Source organism: Pseudorca crassidens, chromosome 2 (assembly GCF_039906515.1).
Source record: "Pseudorca crassidens isolate mPseCra1 chromosome 2, mPseCra1.hap1, whole genome shotgun sequence".
Lineage (NCBI taxonomy): Eukaryota > Metazoa > Chordata > Mammalia > Artiodactyla > Delphinidae > Pseudorca > Pseudorca crassidens.
In genome coordinates, this window is record NC_090297.1 from 37,535,957 (window position 1) to 37,558,325 (window position 22,369).

Below are 22,369 nucleotides of genomic sequence, written 5' to 3' on the forward strand. Positions count from 1 at the left end.
TTGTGTTAGTTTCTGCTGTATAACAAAGTGAATCAGCTATACGTATACATATATCCCCATATCCCCTCCCTCTTGCATCTCCCTCCCACCCTTCTTATCCCAGCCCTCTACGTGGTCACAAAGCACTGAGCTGATCTCCTGAGCTGATCTCCCTGTGCTATGTGGCTGCTTCCCACCAGCTAGCTATTTTACATTTGGTAGTATATATATGTCAATGCCACCCTCTCACTTTGTCCCAGCTTACCCTTCCCCATCCCTGTGTCCTCAAGTCCATTCTCTATGTCTGCATCTTTACTCCTGCCCTGCTCCTAGGTTCTTCAGAACCATTTTTTTTTTTTTAGATTCCATATATATGTGTTAGCATATGGTATTTGTTTTTCTCTGACTTACTTCACTCTGTATGACAGACTCTAGGTCCATCCACCTCACTACAAATGACCCAATTTCATTTCTTTTTATGGCTGAGTAATATTCCATTGTATATATGTGCCATATCTTCTTTATCCATTCATCTGTTGATGGACACTTAGGTTGCTTCCATGTCCTGGCTATTGTAACTAGTGCTGCAATGAACATTGTGGTACATAACTCTTTTTGAATTACGGTTTTCTCAGGGTATATGTCCAGTAGTGGCACTGCTGTGACCCACCAATCTTAAAAATACATGAAGGTAAGACAAAATATATAAGAATGTTTGCTACAGAATTGTATACAGTAGACAAAAAACTAAATTACCTAAATGTCCACCAATAGACTGATTAAATTGTGGTATATATGTACAATGCTGTACAGCAGGAAATAATTACATTAGATATATGTATAAGCAAAATGGGTGACTCTCACAAAGCAGAATAAAAAAGTTGTAAAAATTGAAAACTATACGATACCATATAAGGTTTCAAAAAATGAATAACAATATTAGTTTTGGGATATAGTCATATAAAGCAAAATTATTTAAAAATGCAAGTGTATTATCAATACCAAATTCTGGATGAAAGACACAAAGACATGCAATTAAAAAGGAATATATAAAGGGCTTCAATTCTGCACACTGGCATAAGGATAGACATAGAGATTAATGGAGCAGAACCAAGAATCCAGAAATAAAACTAGTAAGTATGGCCAACTGATTTTCAACAAAGAAGCCGAGATATATCAATGGGAAAAAAATGGTCTTTCTTTTCAAAAGATGGTGCCACGATCACTGGATGTCCACTCGCAACAACAAAGAATGTGGACCATATCTTACACCACACACAAAAATTAACTCCAAGTGGATCAAAGGCCTTAGTGTAACAGCTAAAGTAAACACAGGAGTGATTTTAGCTTAGGCAACGGTAAATTAGACTTCATCGTCAAAATAAAACGTTTGTGCTCCGAAGGACACCATGAAGGAAGTGAAAGGACAACCCAGACTAAGAGAAAAGATCTGCACATCGTATATCTGATAAGGGAACTGTATTCAAAATAAAATCACAATGAGATATCACCTCACACCTGTTAGAATAGCTATTATCAAAAAGACAAGAAATAAGTACTGGCGAGGATGTAGAGAAAACGGAATCCCTGTGCACTGTTGGTGTGAATGTAAACTGGTACAGCCACTATGCGAAACAGTATGGAGATTTCTCAAAAATTTAAAAATAGAATTAACATATGATCCAGCAATTCTACTTCAGGGTGTTTATCCAAAGGAAAGGAAAACACTAACTTGAAAACATATATGCACTCCCACGTTCACTGAAACATTATTAGAATAGCCAAGATATAGGAAGTGTCCACTGATGGATAAATGGATAAAGAAAATGTGGTGTGTATGTACACATACACACACAAACACACACACACTGGAATATTATTCAGCCATAAGAAAGAATGAATTCTTGCCATTTGCAATAATATGGATGAACATTGACGGTACTATACTAAGTGAAATAAGACAGAGAAAGACAAAACACCATATGATCTCATTTATATGTGCAATCTAAAAAAACACCAAGCTCATTAACAGAGAAGAGACTGGTGGTTGCCAGAGGTGGGGTGGGGTGGGCTTAATAGGTGAAGGGGGGGGGTCAAAAGGTACAAACTTCCGGTTATAAAATAAATAAGCTATGAGGATGTAAGGTGTAGCATGGTGACTATAGTTAATTATACTGTAGTGGATATTTCAAAGTTGCTAAGAGAGAAGTTCTTAAAAGTTCTTATCACAAGAAAAAAAATTTCTATAACTATATGGCGACACATGTTAACAAGACTTACTGTGTTGATTATTTTACAATATATGCTATAATTATCAAATTATTATCATATACACCTGAAACTAATAAGATATATGTGGATTACAACTCAATTAAAAAAAAATAACCTGTACAATTCAAGAATAAAAAGATAACCCAATTAAAAAGTGGCCAAAGGGACTTCCCCAGTGGCGCAGTGGTTAAGAATCCACCTGCCAATGCAGGGGACACGGGTTCAAGCCCTGGTCCAGGAAGATTCCACATGCCGCAGAGCAACAAGGCCCGTGCGTCACAGCTACTGAGCCTGCGCTCTAGAGGCTGCGAGCCACAACTACTGAGGCCCACGTGCCTAGAGCCCGCGCTCCATAACAAGAGAAGCCACCGCAATGAGACGCCCGCGTACCGCAATGAAGAGTAGTCCCCGCTTGCGGCAACTAGAGAAAGCCCACGTGCAGGAACGAAGACCCAACACAGCAACAATAAATAAACAAATAAATAAATAAATAAATAAAGTGGGCAAAGGAACAGACATTTCTCTCAAGATACACAACAGACCAATAAGTACAGGAAAAGATGCTTAACATCATTAGCCTTGAGGGAAATGCAAATCAAACCCACAGTAAGATACCATTTCACACCCACTAGGATGGTTATAATCAAAAGGCAGACAATAACAGGTGCTGCTGAGGATGTGAAGAAAATGACACCATCATACACTGACTACTGGTGGGAATGTATAATAATAAGATCACTTCAGAAAATAGTTTCTTAAAAAGTTAACCCTATGACCCAGCAATTCTACTCCTAGAAAGATCCGAGAAAGATGTAAACATACATCCACACAAAAACTTAGACATGAATGTTCACAGCAGCATTATTTTTTATTTATTCATTTATTTGGCTGCACTGTGTCTTAGTTGCGGCGTGCGGGATCTTCCTTGTGGCACAAGGGATCTAGTTCCCTGACCGGGGATCGAACCTGGGCCCCCTGCATTGGGAGCATGGAGTCTTAACCACTGTGTCCACCAGGGAAGTCCCAGCAGCATTATTAATAACAGCTGCAAAGAGGTAACAATCCAAATGCCCATCAACCGATGAATGGAAAAACAAAATGTGGTATAACCATACAACAAAATATTATGTGGCAAAAAAAAAGTACCGAAACATACTAAAACAGGTATGAACATTAAAAGCATTATGCTAAGTGAAGGAAGCCAGACACAAAAGACCACATACCATATAATTCTATTTATAGGTAATGTCCAGAATAGGCAAACCCACAGAGACAGAAAGGAGATTAATGGCTCCCTAGGGTTGAGGAGGTGAGTGCTAACGGCTATGGAATTTCTTTTTGGGGTGATGAAAATGTTCTAAAACTAGATAGTAGCAATGGTTGTACAACTCTGTGAATAAACTAAAAAAAAACATTAAATTGTACATGTAAAGTGGGTGAATTTTATGTTATGTAAATTCTATCTCAATAAAGCTGTCTTTAAAAAAATTAGGCCAATGACTGGTAAGAAACTGGGAACGCAGTACAAAGTAGCACCACCCAAATTAATTTCTTGCTGCAAGGGGGGAAATCTTACTGTTTAATGTATGGACCCAGCTATTACTACCTTAATCCAAGGATCAACCTTAGCATTACTAAAGTAGGTCAACCAGGTATTATGTGCTTTATGACATGATGCAAAATGAGATAGAATTATGATGTATTCTCGCCAAAGTATTTACATATAAATCCATCAAGCTTTTAGCTGTAAACTTTAGAGAAAAATACATGAACAAAAGGAACGAACTAAGAGATACCACAAGAATGCAACTGTACAGAAGCATTCTCAGGATAACCAGTCCAGTCTCAAAGTCAGTGTCACTGAAAAATAAGGACTAAGCTAGATTAAAGAGACAAAAAGAGGGCTCCCCTGGTGGCGCAGTGGTTAAGAATCCACCTGCCAATACAGGGGACACGGGTTTGAGCCCTGGTCCGGGAAGATCCCACATGCTGTGGAGCAACTAAGCCCATGCGCCACAACAACTGAGCCTGCGCTCTAGAACCTGTGAGCCACAACTACTGAAGCCTGTGCACCTAGAGGCAATGCTCCACAACGAGAGAAGTCACCGCAAAGAGAAGCCCGCGCACAACAACGAAGAGTAGCCCCTGATCACTGCAAATAGAGAAAGCCTGCGCACAGCAACGACTGACCCAAAGCAGCCAAAAAAAAAAAAAAAAAAAAAGAGACAAAAAGAAATTAAACAAGTGGGATTGATTGATTGATTGATTGCTGCGAGGCTTGCGGGATCTTAGTTCCCGAACCAGGGATTGAGTCCGGGCCATGCAGTGAAAGCACTGAGTTCTAACCACTGGACTGCCAGGGAATTCCCCAAACAAAGTGTTATATGTGAAAAGGTCCTAGTTTAGATACTATCAACAGTTTGGATAGCCAGCCAGCGGTAACAAACATTTTTCTGGATCAGCTGGGGAAATGTGAATAATAGAACCTGCATACTAGAGGAAATGAACATGGACTGTAGGCATCACTGGACAAAAAAAGCCAAGTTGTAAACTGATCTCATTTTCGTAAAATAAAAATAAAAGCCTACACATATGTGCTTAGAGAAAGATCTGGGGGAAAAATGCACCAAAAGTTGTTAACAGTGGTGACTTCTGAATGATAGGAATGTCAAGTTTTTATTTTCGCATATCTGTATACTCTAATTATCTACACATCACAACACTGTTTTTGTAATAATAAAAGAATTACTTAAAGACAGAATTACATGGGGAGCTTTAATAAACTAATGGTGCCCAGGCCTTACCTCAGATATATTTTAAAAGGTTGAGAACTACTGCTTTTAAGAATTGGGAGTGGATAAAAGGAAAAATTCTTCTCTAAGTTTGTCTTTAAAAAAGACATTCATGGAAGTGTTTTTACTTCATGAGTTAGGAGATCACCCTAAACAGAGGCAGTAACTAAATCTTTTAGAAGGAGCAAATTATATTAGTCAATTTTACAAATCAGGGCCCTTGGTTGAAAAAAATAAACTGTATTTAGGTAGATTAAGCAGAAAAGGAAATTTATCAGTAGGATATTGGGAGTTCAAAAAATGAATGATTTGTCAAACCTGTAAAAATTCAAGTAAAGCTAAGCAGTCAAAACCACCAACCAAGGTCACATCACAGGAAGTCTCTCAGGAAACTGTCCACTAGCTAGCTCTGCCACTGCCACCAGACAATAGAATTAATTCTAAACTGTCCTTGCTCCTTTGTATCTCTCTCACTCCAGATTCAAGTCCCCAGTCAAGTGTATTTGATAGGCACAGCTTGGGGCACAGCTACCAGGGGCAGAAAGCATATGTGTGCATGCATACAAGTTACGAGTTACATGTCCTTTCCAGCTTCCTCTCCCACTAAGATTCACAAAAAGGCAATACTGGAACAGGCTTAAAATGGTAAACAGACAAAAGAAACAACAAAGGATAACCTTAAAGCCCAATTAGTAGAATGTCCAACACAGGAATCTTGCCAGTCTTCCCATTAGTAATAAACTTTAATCATTGTGCCTTCTTCCAAGTCATTTTCAAAAAACATTTTGAAAATGAATTCAGTTTCAAAAAACATTTCCTGAAACTAATTTCATAAAGTATAAAATTTTTGAAGACTAAAATTTATAAACTTTCTCAGGTAGTTATCGCCTTTCCAATATTTTGTCATTTAAAGGGGACAAGCACCTGCTACAACCATACCTATCCCACTAACAGAAATGAAATTTACTTAAATCACAACAGTTCCAAATAAGCATAGTATGTTACAAAAGTACATTTATCACCTGATGCAAACTGACACAATAAATTCTGGCTGTGAGATTCAGATAACTAAGTGGATTAGATTTATGAAAAGTATCTGAAACTATACGATTTTAAAAACAGCAAAAATGTTTTTTATAGTATTTGCTCCAAAAGTCACTACTATCTGGGACTTCCCTGGCGGTCCAGTGGTTAGGACTCCATGCTCTCAATGCGGAGGGCCCGGGTTCAATCCCTGGTTAGGAAACTAAAATCCCACAAACCGAGTGGCATGTCCGCACCCCCCCCCCCCCGCACAAAAATCAAAAGTCACTGTATCAACTACACTACAGACAAGTCATTCAAGTAGTGATAACTTTTATCAAATATCTGCAGCTGTGCTGACTGTGAAAGGCTTCAATTTCCTATGAATATAAGTAAATAGGCTATTTGTCACTTTTAAAAAACTATACTGTCTTTTATAATTGAAACATTTAATAGTAGTGACTACTATATTACGAAACCTACATTTTACTTCAAGCACATTTTACTTACAAGCATATCTAAAAATCTCTTTTCAAGAATAAACTGTGCTTCTAATCCAAACATTACTTTTAAGTTAGAAGAGCAGACTCTGGATCTAGTTGGCTCTGCCATGTACTAGCTGTGTGACTTTGGAGAAGTCACTTCACTTTCTTTTTTTCTTGGCGGGGGGGATCAATTCCCACTTTATGTAGTAAATCCTCTCTCCAGGAAATCAATGTCATTCAGAGCCTCTAAAATTTTCCATACACAACGTTGGGCACCTCTTTTTGCTTCAAATCATTACCTGTAATTTGGAGATTGTTGGAAAGTTGATGATTAAATGAGTGAATATATGCAAAGTGTTAAGAATAGTGCCTGGATATTTTTCCCAGGGAAAACAAAAAAATCCAAGTGTCTGGTCTATAGTGAGTACTCCATAAGTGTTAAGAATAAAATGCTTATTAATAGTTGGGGGGTGGGGGGATAAACAACAGGTAAAAAAAATGCAGTTTTGAGAAATTTTCTGACCAAATACGCTGAGGAAACTATTCACTAGTAACCAAAACAAGAAAACAAAACCACTACAAACCCAGCATACTTAACTCAATTTTATAATACAACAAATATATACTATGTAGAAAAAAAAAGGACAGGAAACAAACTACCTAGAAAAGTTAACACTGAATTGGGCACAGGACCAAACCGAACACTCCATTTTACAAGCAGACTGAAGGAGGATAAATAACTCATACAATTATTCTATGCTGCTCAATAGAGAAATTGTGAGAAAATGATATAGATGAGAATCACTGAACAAACCAGAAAAAAAAAACTACCAATTTACTGGAAATCAGGAAAATCTAGAATGTGGGAAACTGCAGGACAAATGACCTGGTTTCTTCAACAAAGTGCAAGGAAAAAAAAACAGAAGAAACATACAAACTAAGAGGCTTGAAAGAATATCAGTCAACTACCATGTGTGGGACCTGGATCCTGATTCAAATAAACAAGAGACGTCAACAGAAAATATCTAGAAAAGGAAAAACAAAAACCTAAAAGTCCACGTCCAACAATCTGTTCAGATTTCACAGAATTTCACTCAACTGGTAAAAGGATGTTCATTAAAGACAATTTCAAACAATTTACTTGACAATTATGAAGTGCTTACAATGGACAGGCATTGTATTAAAAACTCTACAAATATTATTTCATTTGTTTACCACAGAAACCCTATGAGAAGGTACTATTATCTCCATTTAACAGAGAAAGAAACAGGCAGAAATCTTACTAAAACTCCACCAAGGTCTCAAAGCTGTAAGTGGCAACGCAGAGGTTCAAACCCAGGCTATAATGCTGCTGCCCTTAATTATCGTACCATGCTATCTCTCTACCATGATGTGGTGAAAACCCAGCTTTGGAATCGGAGAAAGCTGAGTCCCCACATCTCACTATGTTATATAAACCACTTAACTTCTTGGATCCTCTGTACACCCACTTATAGAAGGGTTAATATCAAGTATGTTAAACAAGTGTTTTAAGGAATAATGATTGGACTCTGTTACAAGTCTCTAGCTTATGAAGCCCACAATAAATGGTTCCCACTATCCTTCCACCATACCTGGTAAGATTAATTAAAAAGCACAGTTAATCATTCATAAACACATAGCTGGAACAATGGAATAGCTCTACCTTTTAATTAACTAACCAAAGAACCCCCAAACCAACTTTTCAACATACTTGTAAACTTCAAGGATAGCAGTAATTCAGAAGAGAACTTTTTTATATAATGAAATTTAAACATATAATCAGCAGAAACAGGAGTCTGCAATATAAAGAATAGCCTAACTTAAATTAATTCAATTTTTTCTTTAAAAAAAAAACAAACAACAAACTTGTTCAACATAAACAGACCTGCTGCTCAGAAAAGTGCACTAAAACTTTGTTCATGCTGGTGATTCTCTAGCCTGACATCTGACTGATATATGGCAAAGTAGTTTTATTACAGAAAAGGAAGGTAAGCTTAATGAGTATGTTAAAAAATCAACTCCCTTAAGAATGATAGCTTTCTGTGTTGTTATCCTGTGAATATTTTTGTGCTTATCTGTTAAACTACTAAGTTCTGGGGGTGGGGCAGGAATGTTTTATAGTCATCTAGGTATTCCTACTCCTTAACAGGCAGGAACAACAGTACAATAGTACAGCCTCTAGCATTTCTTATAAGAAACTTTCTTAAAAGAAGTTTGAACCATTTTGTCTGAAAAATAATTTTTCCAACAGATCAATTAAAGGCTGATTATCATTATTTATTTTAAAAATGATTTATTTATTTATTTATTTTTGGCCGCCCTATGTGGGATGCAGAATCTTAGTTCCCCAACCAGAGATCGAAGCCACGCCCCCTACAATGGAAGTGTAGTCTTAACCACTGGACCGCCAGGAAGTCCCAAAGGCTCCTTATTTGCTTTAGTAAAGAAAAACAACTATTAGACTCCTTTAAATATTTGCCTCGTATATTTTAAACCACCTACAAAAATTCAATTTACATAACATTAGCAATATTTTACCTCTTTAGTTAAGATATATACCTGTGGACAAAAGAAGTTCAGCTCATCTCACTGAACTATTTTTCAAGTTTGATTATAGCCAGTTTTGTTTTGAGCAGACTTCAGTGGGAAATAAAAATCAGAGCCTGATTTTGAAGTGACTTGGTCAGCTAGCTCTCAGCATAACCACATATCAAATTGCAGACAACGGCAACTATAGTCAGTTATGAAGTAGCATGTTTTCTATGTATCACCTAGATATCCCATCCCACCCATTATTTGAAAAACCATAAATACATACACCAAAATTTGCCTTTTCCATGAACTACTTTTTCAGTTGGGATATTTAAAAAACTGTTGTGTCTCACCTTTCCAATAGTCTTATTTTTATTTTCATGGTTAAAGGTAGCAACCATAATGGTTAAGCACAGTGACTTGGAAACAGATTGCTTAGGTTTAAATACAGGGTCTGTGACCTACTAGCTGGATGAATCTCTGAACTTATTTTCCTTAACTAAAAAATGGGGATAAAACAATATCTATCTGACGGAAATAAACAAGTTAATAAATATAAAGCACTTCGAGCAACTGTCAGCCTCTGGTACATTAGAGTTATTACTAAGTGCATATACACTGAATCATAAAACAAAGATATGCAATCTGCTGAAGTATGATTCAGAATTGTAGGTTTTATCTTTAAGCATTTAAAAATGAATTATAAGCAGAAATGTGTCCCAGATTTCTTGTCATTCCAAACTTATTAAAATGGTTGCATGTGCTCTCCTCAGCCAAGCTACTAAACAGCCACTGACGAGAAAACTGGTAAGATGGAATTCATTCAAAAGAAAAATGGCTTCCTAACACCCTACCACCACCACCAAATTTCAAGAGCTCTGATAAGATACTATTCAGAATAAACTGAAAGAATACTTATATCAATATGTACAAACTGTTTTGAGTATCCTGAAAAAAAATCAGAGTAAGGTCTCACCCAAGTTTACAGGTCCAGTAGTCAACAACAGCAAAACACAAAGCAACTGACTTGTAATTTCTATAAAGCACTTTTGTCCTGTAAAACCACCAAAATAATTTAAGAACAACAAATCCTAGGGGAGTTGACAAAAGTAAACTTTTGTATTGAAAGAATGTAGAAAGGTAAATTGAAACTGACTCCCTAGGGAAGGAAGATGACACTTTATTTTACTATTAATTCCAAACTTCTCATTCACAATTAGCATTTTATTATTTTATCTTTTAGACAGACTGAAACTCAAGCATCTTCCCAAATACTGAAGTTAACTGTTTTTGGTTTCCATTCTATGCCTTTTTGTTTTCCGTTAAACTTCTGGATCTAAAGGTTTAAAAAAAAAAAAAGTCAGCAAACAAAAAGACAGCCTTTTGTTTGAAAGGGTACAACAATCAGACACTCCAAATCTAAAATGTTTTCACTTGTTGTCTTACACTTTTCTAATAAATGTCCCAAACTTAACAGCACTCTGATTCTCTTTCAAGCATTACACATAAAAGACCTTAGAAAAGGCCAGCAATGACCAAACTATAAATCTGAGTGTCCTGAAGACTACCAATCACTTTACTTTTGGAAGGGATTTACAAAGAATGTGACTTCTATTACTAAACTAAAACATGAGCCACCATAAACTTTGTTTATTCCAGATAAGCTATAAATATCAAAGTTAAGAGCAAGTATTTCAACAAATATGGCAAACCAATCTCAAAGCACGAACTTGGCTGATAAATTAACACCACAGCACAATTTCAAAACTATAAGCAACTACCAAAAAAAAACCACCCAAACCGCACCCACTCTTATGTAAACTTTCGGAGTAAGCAAACTACTTTAGCCTCACCTTTGTTTTCACCTAGCGAAGACTCTTCAACATAAGACACAAACTGCAAAAAGATGAAAGATCCAGCTGTTGTCCCCGTAGGAAAAACAACTAAGAATTTAAGACATGTTAACGTATTTAAGTTACCAAGCTCAGGGCACTTCCCCAAGCTACAGCCATTTTAGATTCAGCCTTTCTTTTGAATTTCACGGGGGTGGGGAGAGGTAGATGTAAAACAGAAAAAAATCCTCACTAAAACACTTCAAGATCGACCAGCCTTTTTTGTTTCCAGGGAGGGAGGGGTCAGTAGGTGCTGGATAGACAATCTAAATCAACGAAAACACCTCGCTACCAGGGGGAACCGGAACGCTGGGAACAGGCGTGGGGGGGTTAAAGCTCTTCTTTTCCCCTCAGATACCCCACATTTGACTTACACGCTTTTTTCCCTTAGACTTTCCATCATTGGAAAACAAAAGCCCTTGGCTCTAATTCAAGAAGGAGAAAAAAACCCGTAAACCAAGCTATTCAACCACCAACAAGCCGGAACGCCTGGAGAGGAGCCAGAGAGCCGCAGGTGAGCGTTCCGACCCGAAGACCAAAGTTGAACTAGGAGCGCTCCGGCAGAGTCGCGGCGACGCTCATGTGCAAAGCTCCACGCGCGGGGGAAGGTGCCCCGTCCGAACCACACGACCCGTGAGCTCTGCTCCCGGTCCCCGGCCCAACCTACACCCAACCACCTGTGTGAGAGCCTTCTTCAACTTGTTTCAACAGCCGGCCCGTCAGGCACCGGGCGGAGCCCTGCGCCGGACCACTCAAGATCCCCTACCGCCCCGTCGTCCGGAACTCCCACTCACCGGGCAGCGGCAGGGCTACAGCTAGGGACCAGTCGCGGCGTCTGAGGGTGCGTCCCCAGCTTCCTGATCCGGCAGAGGTGTAGAGCCCACAACCATAACAAAGCTCTTCCCAAAATGGCTGCCCGGCCCACACGGCCCAGGAGGGGCAGAGCGGGTGGAGGGGGAGGAGCGACGACCAGTCCGGCCCTCCCCTAATCTGACCCCGCCTCACACACGCCCACCCTCTCGCACCGCCCACAAGGGCGCACGCGCACGCGCGTGAGCCCTGTTCTGGTGACCCGCCCGACGCCCCAAGCTGCCAACGTTTAGCCGCGAGAACGGCGGTTATTCCCTGCCCTGCCCCCAGCTCCCTCCACTGCGGCTCGAGGCGGCGCATGGTCAACCCCCGCCCCTCTGCAGAGTTGAACACTCTGCCTTTCCTCGCACCGCCTCAGAGGCGGAGACCAGCTGGGTTTGGTACTCCCCTTCACATCCCCTCTCCCGACACTAGGGCCAGGGCGCGTGTGAATGAGTGGGTGGGTGGGTATGTGTGTACCCGTTTTTCCCCGCCCCTTCATTCTGCACCCTCCCACACCCCACCTCTCGGCAAGCACGCATCTCCAAACTACCTCTACAAGTACTAACAAACCGGTTTCGTAGACTCGTGTGTTTTCCGACCCCGTCCCACCTTCGGCTCCTTCCTTCCTTCACGTGCACGCGCCGTTAAGACTCCAGCCCCCAACGGGCCGCACGGCCGGGATCTGGAGGCCTGCGCGGCTGTTCCCGACGCGCTACCCGCTGGGAGTGGTAGTTCCGCCCGACCGCTGGCGACACGCCCCTGCCCCAGCGCTGGGCGGATTTCTGGCCGGAGCCTGCTCCTGTGCCAGGGCGGATAAGCCGTTTCTCCGGCCCAAAGTCTCATTGGGTATCGCACAACGGGAAGGGGTGGCGCTGCCATGGCAGAGAAGGAAACAAAAGTGAAAGCCTGTCACGACTAGAAGGTGTTACTACTAGGAAGAATTCTCTGAGCCCATTCTGCACGGGAGGCTAAACCATGTGACGGTCGGCAACCAGGAAGCTAGACTACATAGAATCCTGAGGAATGGAGGAACTGGCTAGCGTTTCTGTTGTTTTCAGATAAACGCGCAAATTGCCTGATGGTGTTTCCTTTGATAGACTGTGAAATGGAGTCCCAGAGAAGGGAAGGGACTTGCTCAAGGTCACAAAGCCCACAAACAAAAGTTAAAGCGGAGGGTGACAGAAGGAATCTAACTTCCGGGTCACCCTAAAGGCTCTTACCCTCACACCCTTCATGGAAATGAAAGTCCTGCCCCTTGTGCTGTTTATTTCTTAACGAAGTTTCTAGTTACCAGCAGAGAAAATGAAGTGAAAACAGTTTTTTGTTTTTTCTTAAATAGTATTAGTTCAGGACCTTAATGAGGCGTGAGATACGCCCCGTCGCTCCTAGAAACCCTGTTGTTATGCAAAGTAAAAAATGAGTTCCTGAGACGGCAAGCAATTTGGCCAAGTCATACTTGGCCTAGACTCCAAATCTCTCCTACCTTCCTCCACCACCATCACTCTGAGATGGTTTCAGTAGTTGCACTCTACCTTCCCGAACTCTGCGAGGCAGATTCTGCTGGCTGGGAAACCTGGAATACAAAGGCAAGGACCGTTCAGGTACCCTACAGACTTCAAAAGCTGGCTTCCACTAGAACTAAGATTTTCCCCTGTAGGAACCAGTTAGCACTGGTCAAGTCTGCACCCGGACTCATTTTTTTCGGCTCTCAGGAAGTGGGGAGGGCTATCTAACCCCACTTGCCGGAAGTGCTTTCCGCAGTACCAAGCTGTTCTTGCAATTCAGCTTTCAACCTCCCCGCGCGACGCTGGCAGGTGAGTAGTAGGGCTGTTGTCACAGGTGCAGGTTGGGAAAGGGGGGCACCAAGGCTTCGGAGTAAACTGAGGCCGCGGATACTATTGGGCAAAGTTTCCCGGGGATCTTTGTGTCCCCTTTTCTCTGATGTCTGCTCTAAGGCTTGCAGTTTGCAACTCTTTTATTTGGCGCAGTGGAAATATTGAGCGTTCTCACCCAAATTGAGCGGATTAACCCTTGGGTCTTTGTCCTTAACCCCCTCACCAGTTGCCGTCCCCGACCTTTAGGCAGTCACTTTTCTCTTTAATACTCTTGAGCTGGAAAGCACATGTCACAGTGCCTAGGGAGTTTGGAAGGTTGAGGGAGCGTTGAGGTTTTTGAAATCCCTTACGAAGGTGATTTTGAACAAAGGTGAGTGTGTGGGCCCTGCAGGTATGTGTGTCTGGGAGTCAGTAGGTGGATGTGGGTGTCATCTAACATCTATTCAGAGACCCGGGATAACTTAACTCCCTACTTGCTTCCTTATACATATATACAGAATGAAGACATTGACGGGCTGGTGTACAGGATTTCTTGAACCAGCCCTAAGATCTGTAATCAAGAAATTAGTTCACTACGTTTTTAAATTAAGCAGCAACTGTGGGTTTTAGATTTTTAGACACCTTATTCTTTTGGTTAAGAATGGGACTTATGTAAATATGACAGATCTGGATTAATAATATTCTCTCTCACTCAGCCACTTACTGGTTGCTTACATTGTGTAAGGTGGGAATAATAGCTAGTATTTTTTGAGTGCCTACTTTGTGTTAGGGACAGTTCTCAGCTTTTTACATGTATTAACTTACTTAATTTTTACAACGACCCTATGTAGTTATCATAAGCCTTATAGGTGAGTGAACTGCACCATAGCCAGGTTAAATAATTTGTCCAAAGTCAAATAGCCAGGATTCCAACCCAGATTGTTTGACTCCAAAGTCTGCACTCTAACTTAACAGGCTATTACTGCCTTTCAACACCAAGTTGATGAGGTTATTCAATAGTTACAGTAATTACATAGTTACAATGCCTGATTCACAGCTAATTGTATTGATTGCTACTATCATTACTTTAAGCTAAGTCCCAAAATAGATAACTAATAGACCAGACAAGCTATGATTTTCAATGTTAAAGATAAGAAAGCTGGCACTTCAAGGAAGCAATTTACCCAAGGTCACACAGCTGGGAAATGATGGAGGCATTTGTAAAAATCCAGATCTGTTGTCTCTGTGCATTACTCTTTCTGTTACACCAAACAGCAAAAGCTAAAAGAATGGTTCAGAGAAGAAAAGGATCTATTTACTTAATGTTACTGATATTTTGAAAACATTAATTATTGTTTTCAAAGGAACTGTTATATGGAAGAAATTATCCCGAATTACTACTTTTTAAAACTTATGTATAAAGTGAAGAAAATTAAATGACATCTTGTTTTGTACACAGCAACATGCTTCTGATTCAGATGTTCCACTGAGCTATAAAAATACATTAATCAGAACTGTGTGGCATCTTCCTAAGCAAGACTTTCAATGGGGCCCACTATGGTTCACTTCATCCAGAAGTTTTCTCGAGCATCTTCAAAGGTTGGTTTATTCAGCAAATATTTGAGCATTACTTTCCAGGCATTGCTTGGCTAGGCAATAGTGAAAAAGAAGACAAAAATCCTTACCCTCTTATATTCTGGTTGATCGGGGGAAGAGTAAAATATAAATAAGTGACATCTAATATGTCAAGTGGTAAGTGCTGTGGAGAACTATAGAGCAGGGAAGGGGAATAGGGACAGTAGACTTAAGGATTGCATTTATAAATAGGGTGGTCAGAAGTGAGGCAATGAGCCATGCAGGTACCTCAGGGAAGAACATTCTAGACAAAAAGGAAAAAAAAAGCCTCAAGATGGAATCATTCCTAGCATTTTGAGTAACCACCAAGATTCTTAAATAACTTTCATTTTTTTCTTTAATCCAACATTTTTTGAGTTCATGTTGATCTGCTTAACTGTTGAAGTATGGAATCTACTCACTAAAGCACAGAATCAGCAAGAGAGGTTATTGCTTTGGCCATGTACCATGAAAGGTACTGGGGATTTTTTTTTTTTTTTAAGGCAAAGAAAAATATATGGTCCTGGCTCTCAAGTCTACTGAGACAGACAAGTAAACACATGATTTTAATTCACCGTGAGAATTATGATGGAAGTGTGTATATGGTACTTATAGGAGGATTACATCAGATTGGAGAAAGCTTCAAGCCGAATTTTTAAAGATAAGTTCCCTAGATAGAAAAATGGTAATCTAGAATTCTAGGCAGACATATGTAGAAAGGCATGAAGCTATGACAATTATGCAGTGTCTAAAGCTTAATTTTCTCTACATAAAATAGCATTTCCACAGTAATTAGTGCTGCTTCTTTTGCAATTTATAAATAGAAGAGGCAGTTTAGAATGCCAAAAACTGAAGACCTAGTCTTTAGCTGTTCCTCCTTCAGATATTTCTTTCATGGGATAAGTTTAGTGGTAGGCCAAAATATATCACTGGTTTCTATTCAGTAGTTTCTTTTGCATGTTGTATAGCTGTTTAATAGTCTTTGCCAGCAATAATAACATCATCCTGTAGTCCAACCTTTCTTTAAGTTCGATGTGCTAACAGAAAGCAGGCGGTTTGTTTTTATATTGTCTCAGATTGGGACTAAAACATTTGATGATTTCCTTTTTTTAAATCTGTTTTTTGTCTTCTCGTTCTGTTTTCCCTATAGATGCTGAAGTACCCTTCCACAATCAGACTAGGAGTCAGAAGGAGAATAGAAACATTTTCTCTCAAAACAGGCCTCCAGCAGAACTTTTCCCCTTTGTTTCCAAGGCCTTGGCTTGTCTCATCATTTCCAGTGTGTATGAGCAAGACACAATATTATCACACTTCCCCATGCAGCTTTAAGAAGAAGCAAGAGCAAGCAGTACTTCCAGCCAGGCCACCACAAACCATCAGTTACCTGCCTGACAGCCCAAAGCCAGCATTATACATAACTCTGGCAGGACTAATCCCCTTCATTGCTCCACCACTGGTCATGGTGATGACAAAGACTTATATTCCCGTATTAGCTTTTACTCAGATGGCTTATGGAGCCAGTTTCCTATCTTTCTTGGGAGGGATCAGATGGGGTTTTACTCTGCCACAAGGTAGTCCAGCCAAACCAGACTTCCTCAATTTAGCTAATAGTACAGCTCCTGTTGTGTTTTCATGGCTTGCGTTCTTTATTTCTGAAAGACTCAGTGAAGCTATAGTCACAGTAATAATAGGTTTGGGGATAGCATTACACACTGAACTTTTTCTCTTGCCACATTATCCCAATTGGTTCAAAGCCCTGAGGATAGTAGTCACTTTAGTGGCCTTTATTTCATTTGTAATCACTTTACTAGTTAAAGGTTTTTATCCAGAGAAGGGACCCAAGAGACTTAGGCAAGTAGAATAAATATAAAACTACTCTGTAGATGACGTTAGCATGTTGGCTAGGAGCCTTGTAAGGTTGTGTTTTGGCATCACCTTTTTCTACCTCTCCAGTTTAGCTCTTTTTTCCCACCAGTGGTGATTTATTCTTCCCCAATTATTCTTCATTTCTAGAAATCTTTATTTTATAAGGAATCACTGAGAAACAGCTTGAAAACCCTTAACAAGTCCTTTTCATGTTATATTAGGTTATAGTTCTCATTCAGTCTTTTTATGAACTTTATAGTCATCCACTTAAAAATTTCAATGTTTTAATTGTTTTGAAAAATGTAAATTAAAAGATGAAAAACCTTTGTGCTAGAGCTTTAGGATCATTGAAAACACACACACACACACACACACACACACACACACACACACACACACACACACACACACACACACACACACACACACACACACACACACACACACACACACACACACACACACACACACACCCCCTCAGAGGAAAACTTGGTATCCATGAGTGTCTGAAAACAATAGGTGGCTCCAGTGTGGAGTTTTCATTGCAGTTGCCCCTGGGAATTGCATTTCCAAGCTCTTTTTACCTGGCACAACCTAGTTATTTGAACTGAAATGATCTGTGGCTCTGAAGTCAGTAGGGAGCAGTGTCACGAGGGAAAAACTATGTTCAAAGAAAAGCTAGACACATTTTCCAGGTTTTACCAGGATATTTGGCAGAGTATAGATGCAACATCTCCAAACATAACACCAGCTGGTCAAAAATAGTTATATAGTTAAAAGAATAAAGGCTCTAGGATATACAAACTAGGAAAAGTCAAGCTGGAGACATCTTAATGTTCTATCTAGTTTTGCATGTCAACTCACACAAAAGCTTTTTTAAAACAGTAAAAGCAACACCTTGAATTCTAACTTTAAAACTTAGTCTTTTGAGATGCTTAGTCTCATAAAAAAGAAGAAACATTTTCAATGTTATAAGAATTTAAATCAGGAAATGGTATCATCTGGTATACGTTACCTTTGTATAAGTATTCGAATATTAGGTAACTTAAATTTCGTAAGTAAATTATATACATATAATTTTCACTTTAATGATTCTTGCTGTGGAAAGATCATAATCTAGAGTGGTAACTTGTTTACTTTGTTACACAGCTGTTACAAGATTTTTTTATGAATTGTGTGTTCAAGTCCTAATCCACAGCATCTCAGAATGTGACCTTACTTGCAGACAGGGTCTTTACAGAGTTATTAATAAGGTTAAAGTGAGGTTATACGGGTAGGTTGTAATGTAATATTACTGGTGTTCTTATAATGGAAAATGTAGAGATAAACACATATACAGAGAGAATACCATGTGAACATGAAGATCTACATGCCAAGGAGAGAAGCCTTGAACAGATCCCTCCTTCTTAGCCCTCAGAAGGAACCAACTCCACCAACACCTTGACTTCAGGCCTCCAAAACCGTGAGACGATAAATTCTGTTGTTTCAATTCTGTTGTTTCAATTATATATTAACAAATATAACACTATAGAGCTAGAGCTTGTTCTGATCATTAAGAAGCTTACCAGTTAAAAGCCTGTGGCTGAAATCACCACACGATCCTTCTTTATTAATGTAGAGAAAAGTTTACTACAGCTTGATACTGAAGGAAAGAAAGCTCATACTCTTCAGAAGATCCTTCTCAGATCCTACTCAGATTGTTTCAGTGAGGAAAATTACTTCTTTGCTTCTCTTAAATTGCATGAGGACTGCACAAACTTAAAACTTTTCTCTGATCTCAATCTTTCAGAATACGGGCAAGTCATATTTTTAGGCTAACTGCCCACTTTTTTTTTTTTTTTGCCCGCGCCACAAAGCATGCAGGATCTTAGTTCCCCGACCAGGGATTGAACCCGTTCCCCCTGCAGTGGAAGCTCTGAGTCCTAACCACTGGACCACCAGGGAATTCTCTACAGTGTGCGATTTTTAAGTACATTGGACAGGATATTTAGAAGTATATTGAATTGTTAAATATTTTGGAGGAAGATCACGTTAACAGTTGCTCAGAAGACAGAATTAAATGTAAAACTAAATGTGCAAGTCCTTAAAGTTGAAACACTAAAAATCATGGGCAGTCCTACTACACTTTGATAATCCAGGAATGCTGCTAATAAGCTAAATTAATTAGTAATACAAGAAAAAGCAAAGAAATCAAGATACTTTATTAGTACATTCTTTTTAAAACAATCTGTCATTACCTAGGAAATAATCATATTTATAATTACTTATTTTCAGGCATTGTCTGGACCTATTAGGCCCAAACACTGATTGTGTTGACTACATTTCTGCCACAGCAGTACAAAATGCCTCCCTTCATAGTGCCATTTTAGGTTGGCATCAGGCAATAATGAAAATTAAATGATAGGAAAATTTGTAAATCTCTTGAACCAGAATGCAGATTCTCTTTAACTAGATATATTAAAGGCACATGAGTTACAACTCAAATAGTTTACAAATTATCTTGATACTTCATTCCTTGACATTTTACAGATCCCAGCCAGGCATCTGTGACCCTTCAGACTTTCAGGGTACCCCAAAGAATGGGATACAGAGCTTTCTGTCTGTACTACGTAAGCTTTTCTTAATATATGCATATGGTTAAGTTATGAAGGAAAGTATCTTTGTGAGTCTATCCAAATATTTTGGATATGAGTGCTGCCTGAGTCTTTAATGCTTACCAAAGGTTTTCTATCTAAATAAGCCACTGATGCCTATAATATACTGGAGGATTGTACAGGAAAGGGGAAATCAGGGATATACAAATCAAATCCTGGAACAGCCAGGTAAACCTAAATGTATAAGACCTTTAATATATATGGCTCCAACTGACTAGTAGAAATAATTTAAAAGTGATGATCATGTACACAAAGAATCTTCGTCTCAGAAATGGACAGAAAACAATTCTTTAGAATGCTTCTCAGGGAAAATGAGAAGTTTTGAGAAGCAGTTTTGGGTCAGAGGCCTTTCAGCGTACACTTATGAGTTAGTATCTGTAAAAAGTTTTACAGGTACCTACAATTCCATCTTCTCCAAGCCAGGCAGCAGCTTTGTACTAAACTCATATTTAGGCTTGCCCAAGTGTGAGTATGCTTTACCAAGCTTGATAATCTAATAAATTCCCTCTTCCCAAAGCTAAACGTATTTTTGGTAACTATGTAGAAAAAGGTGCATTCAGCCTGCTGGGCTCTATCACCCATTACATCATCCTATTGCAATAAAGGACTGTCACTAAGAACCTCCTATTAATTCCTCATCTGCATTCCAGCATCAAGACAAAACCATAAGTGAGCAAAAGCTTTTTTATGCTGTTATCAACAGGTGAAAACTTATATATATAAATAGCTAGATATTTCCCACATGTCCCTCCCAGTTTTCCTGCTGTTAATAAAAAGTTTTGGACTAGTGAAAACTGGAATAAAATAAAAGTAGGAAGTTGCTTCATTGGCTTTTCTTTGTAGGGTAAACTATGACCATGGAAAATTGCACTCTGGATTGAATCATGAATGTATAGATATCTTTAAACTGTCTCATTGATATTCTTAAATGACACAATGGTCATGTTACAGCTTAACTGCACTGGAGAAGCAGCTAAAGGGACTATTTGCCAAGAAGCTTCTAGCAAATCATTTTTACAAATAGGACTCTACTCTTAATTGGACAATTCTAGAGCATAAACAGCATATCTACTGGTAAGCTTGGCAAACTTGTGTGAACTCTTTATTGATTTAGGATATATTCCATATCGCTTCTCACTCAAATTCTTTAAAAAAATCATTTTTTACTCATTTATCTACCAAATTCACAGAAAACTCAACAGATGAAAGGGACCTATCACCAAACACAAGTGTGATTTGCAAAAGGTGAGATCCTGTATTTTCAAAATGTTGCCTGTGCTCTCTTACGCTTACTATTTCATAGTACAGCAACACCTCCTTCACAACGACTGGTGATCATGTTACCAATTTCTGTCCATGTATCTGAATGAGGGTTATAAACTTCAACTGAGTCCAAGGTACCTGGGGCCAAGAAATCGTGACTGGAAGATCGACCTCCAGAAACATACAGAAGCCCGTTGACTGCCACAGCACACATGCCTGCTCTAGGCACTTTCATTGAAGCAACTTCAACCCACTTTTCCTGGATAAGAGAAAAAAAGAAGTTAGCAGTGCCATAACATGGTAACAGAGAAAAGTGCTGAGAAATTAGGTACTCTGGTACTTTTTTAAAATTTTTATTTATTCTTTTAATATTTATTTTTATTTATTTATTTATTTAGGCTGTGCTGGGTCTTAATTTCGGCATGCGGGGATCTTTGTTGCAGCACTCGAGATCTTTTAGTTGCGGCATGCAAACTCTTAGTTGCGGCATGCATGTGGGATCTAGTTCCCTGACCAGGGATGGAACCTGGGCCCTCTGCATTGGGAGTGCTGAGTCTTACCCACTGGACCACCACGGAAGTCCCTCTGGTCCTTTTTACATGTTTAAATTTCAAACTCACAATCTAGTCATATAAGTATATAGAACATTTTAAATTGAAGTTTAAAATAGTGAATTTAGAGGAAAGTAATGAAAAATATATCTGTGATTAATTATAAGTTATGGTCACCAAGAGATAATCTAGAAATTTACCAGGGAAGTCTGGAAGGACTTTTTAAAATCTTTAATATAATAGGTCTTATAAATCTCCAAGAGAACAATACAGTAAACAACACTGGCCAAATTTATTCGAACATGGATTCCTTTTTTCAAGGACCATCTGGTGCAGTTAGTAATTTGCAAAACATATTTTCAGAAAGGTAGTACAGATCAGGGATTGGAAACTAGGGCCTATTTTTGTAAGCCTACAAACTAAGAATGATCTTTCCATATTAAAAGGTTATTTAAGGGACTTCCCTGGTGGTCCAGTGGCTAAGACTCCATGCTCCCAATGCAGGGGGCCCGGGTTTGATCCCTGGTCAGGGAACTAGATCCTGCATGCCGCAACTAAGAGTTCACATGCTGCAAGTAAAATCCCGTGTGCCACAACTAAAGAACCTGCATGCCGCAACTAAAGATCCCGCATGCTGCAACTAAAGATCTTGCATGTAGCAACGAAGATCCCACGTGCCGCAACTAAGACCCAACACAGCCAAATAAATAAATAAATAAATATTTTAAAAAACGTTTATTTAAAAAAATATATATGGAAA

At 39.2% G+C, this 22,369-nt stretch overlaps 3 protein-coding genes across 13 annotated transcripts in view; 1 reads left to right on the forward strand and 2 right to left on the reverse strand.

Moving 5' to 3' along the window:
* GPBP1L1 (GC-rich promoter binding protein 1 like 1) overlaps positions 1–13,470 on the reverse strand; it is a 55,179-nt gene extending 41,709 nt beyond the window's left edge. Inside the window, exon 1 of one of the 6 annotated variants that reach the window (XM_067725976.1) lies at positions 13,331–13,470. The gene's annotated coding sequence lies outside the window, so the exon portion shown is untranslated. Of the gene's footprint in view, positions 1–10,956; positions 10,978–11,789; positions 11,950–12,397; positions 12,616–13,330 lie in introns of those variants that run through there. The other 5 variants (XM_067725974.1, XM_067725975.1, XM_067725977.1 and 2 more) reach the window with 5 other exon arrangements.
* Positions 13,471–13,516: 46 nt separating this feature from the next.
* On the forward strand, positions 13,517–17,467 carry TMEM69 (transmembrane protein 69). The gene is made up of 3 exons (XM_067725979.1): positions 13,517–13,661; positions 15,121–15,260; positions 16,426–17,467. Exons 2-3 carry the CDS (start codon positions 15,207–15,209, stop codon positions 17,137–17,139), a joined length of 768 nt encoding a protein of 255 aa, XP_067582080.1. The 5' UTR covers positions 13,517–13,661; positions 15,121–15,206; the 3' UTR covers positions 17,140–17,467.
* Positions 17,468–19,322: 1,855 nt separating this feature from the next.
* The window catches only part of IPP (intracisternal A particle-promoted polypeptide), a 40,069-nt gene continuing 37,022 nt past the window's right edge, over positions 19,323–22,369 (reverse strand). For all 6 annotated transcript variants that reach the window (XM_067725970.1, XM_067725968.1, XM_067725972.1 and 3 more), the window contains one exon: positions 19,323–21,317. In XM_067725970.1, coding sequence (XP_067582071.1) covers positions 21,093–21,317 — 225 coding nt within the window. In that variant the 3' untranslated portion in view covers positions 19,323–21,092. The remainder of the gene's footprint in view (positions 21,318–22,369) is intronic.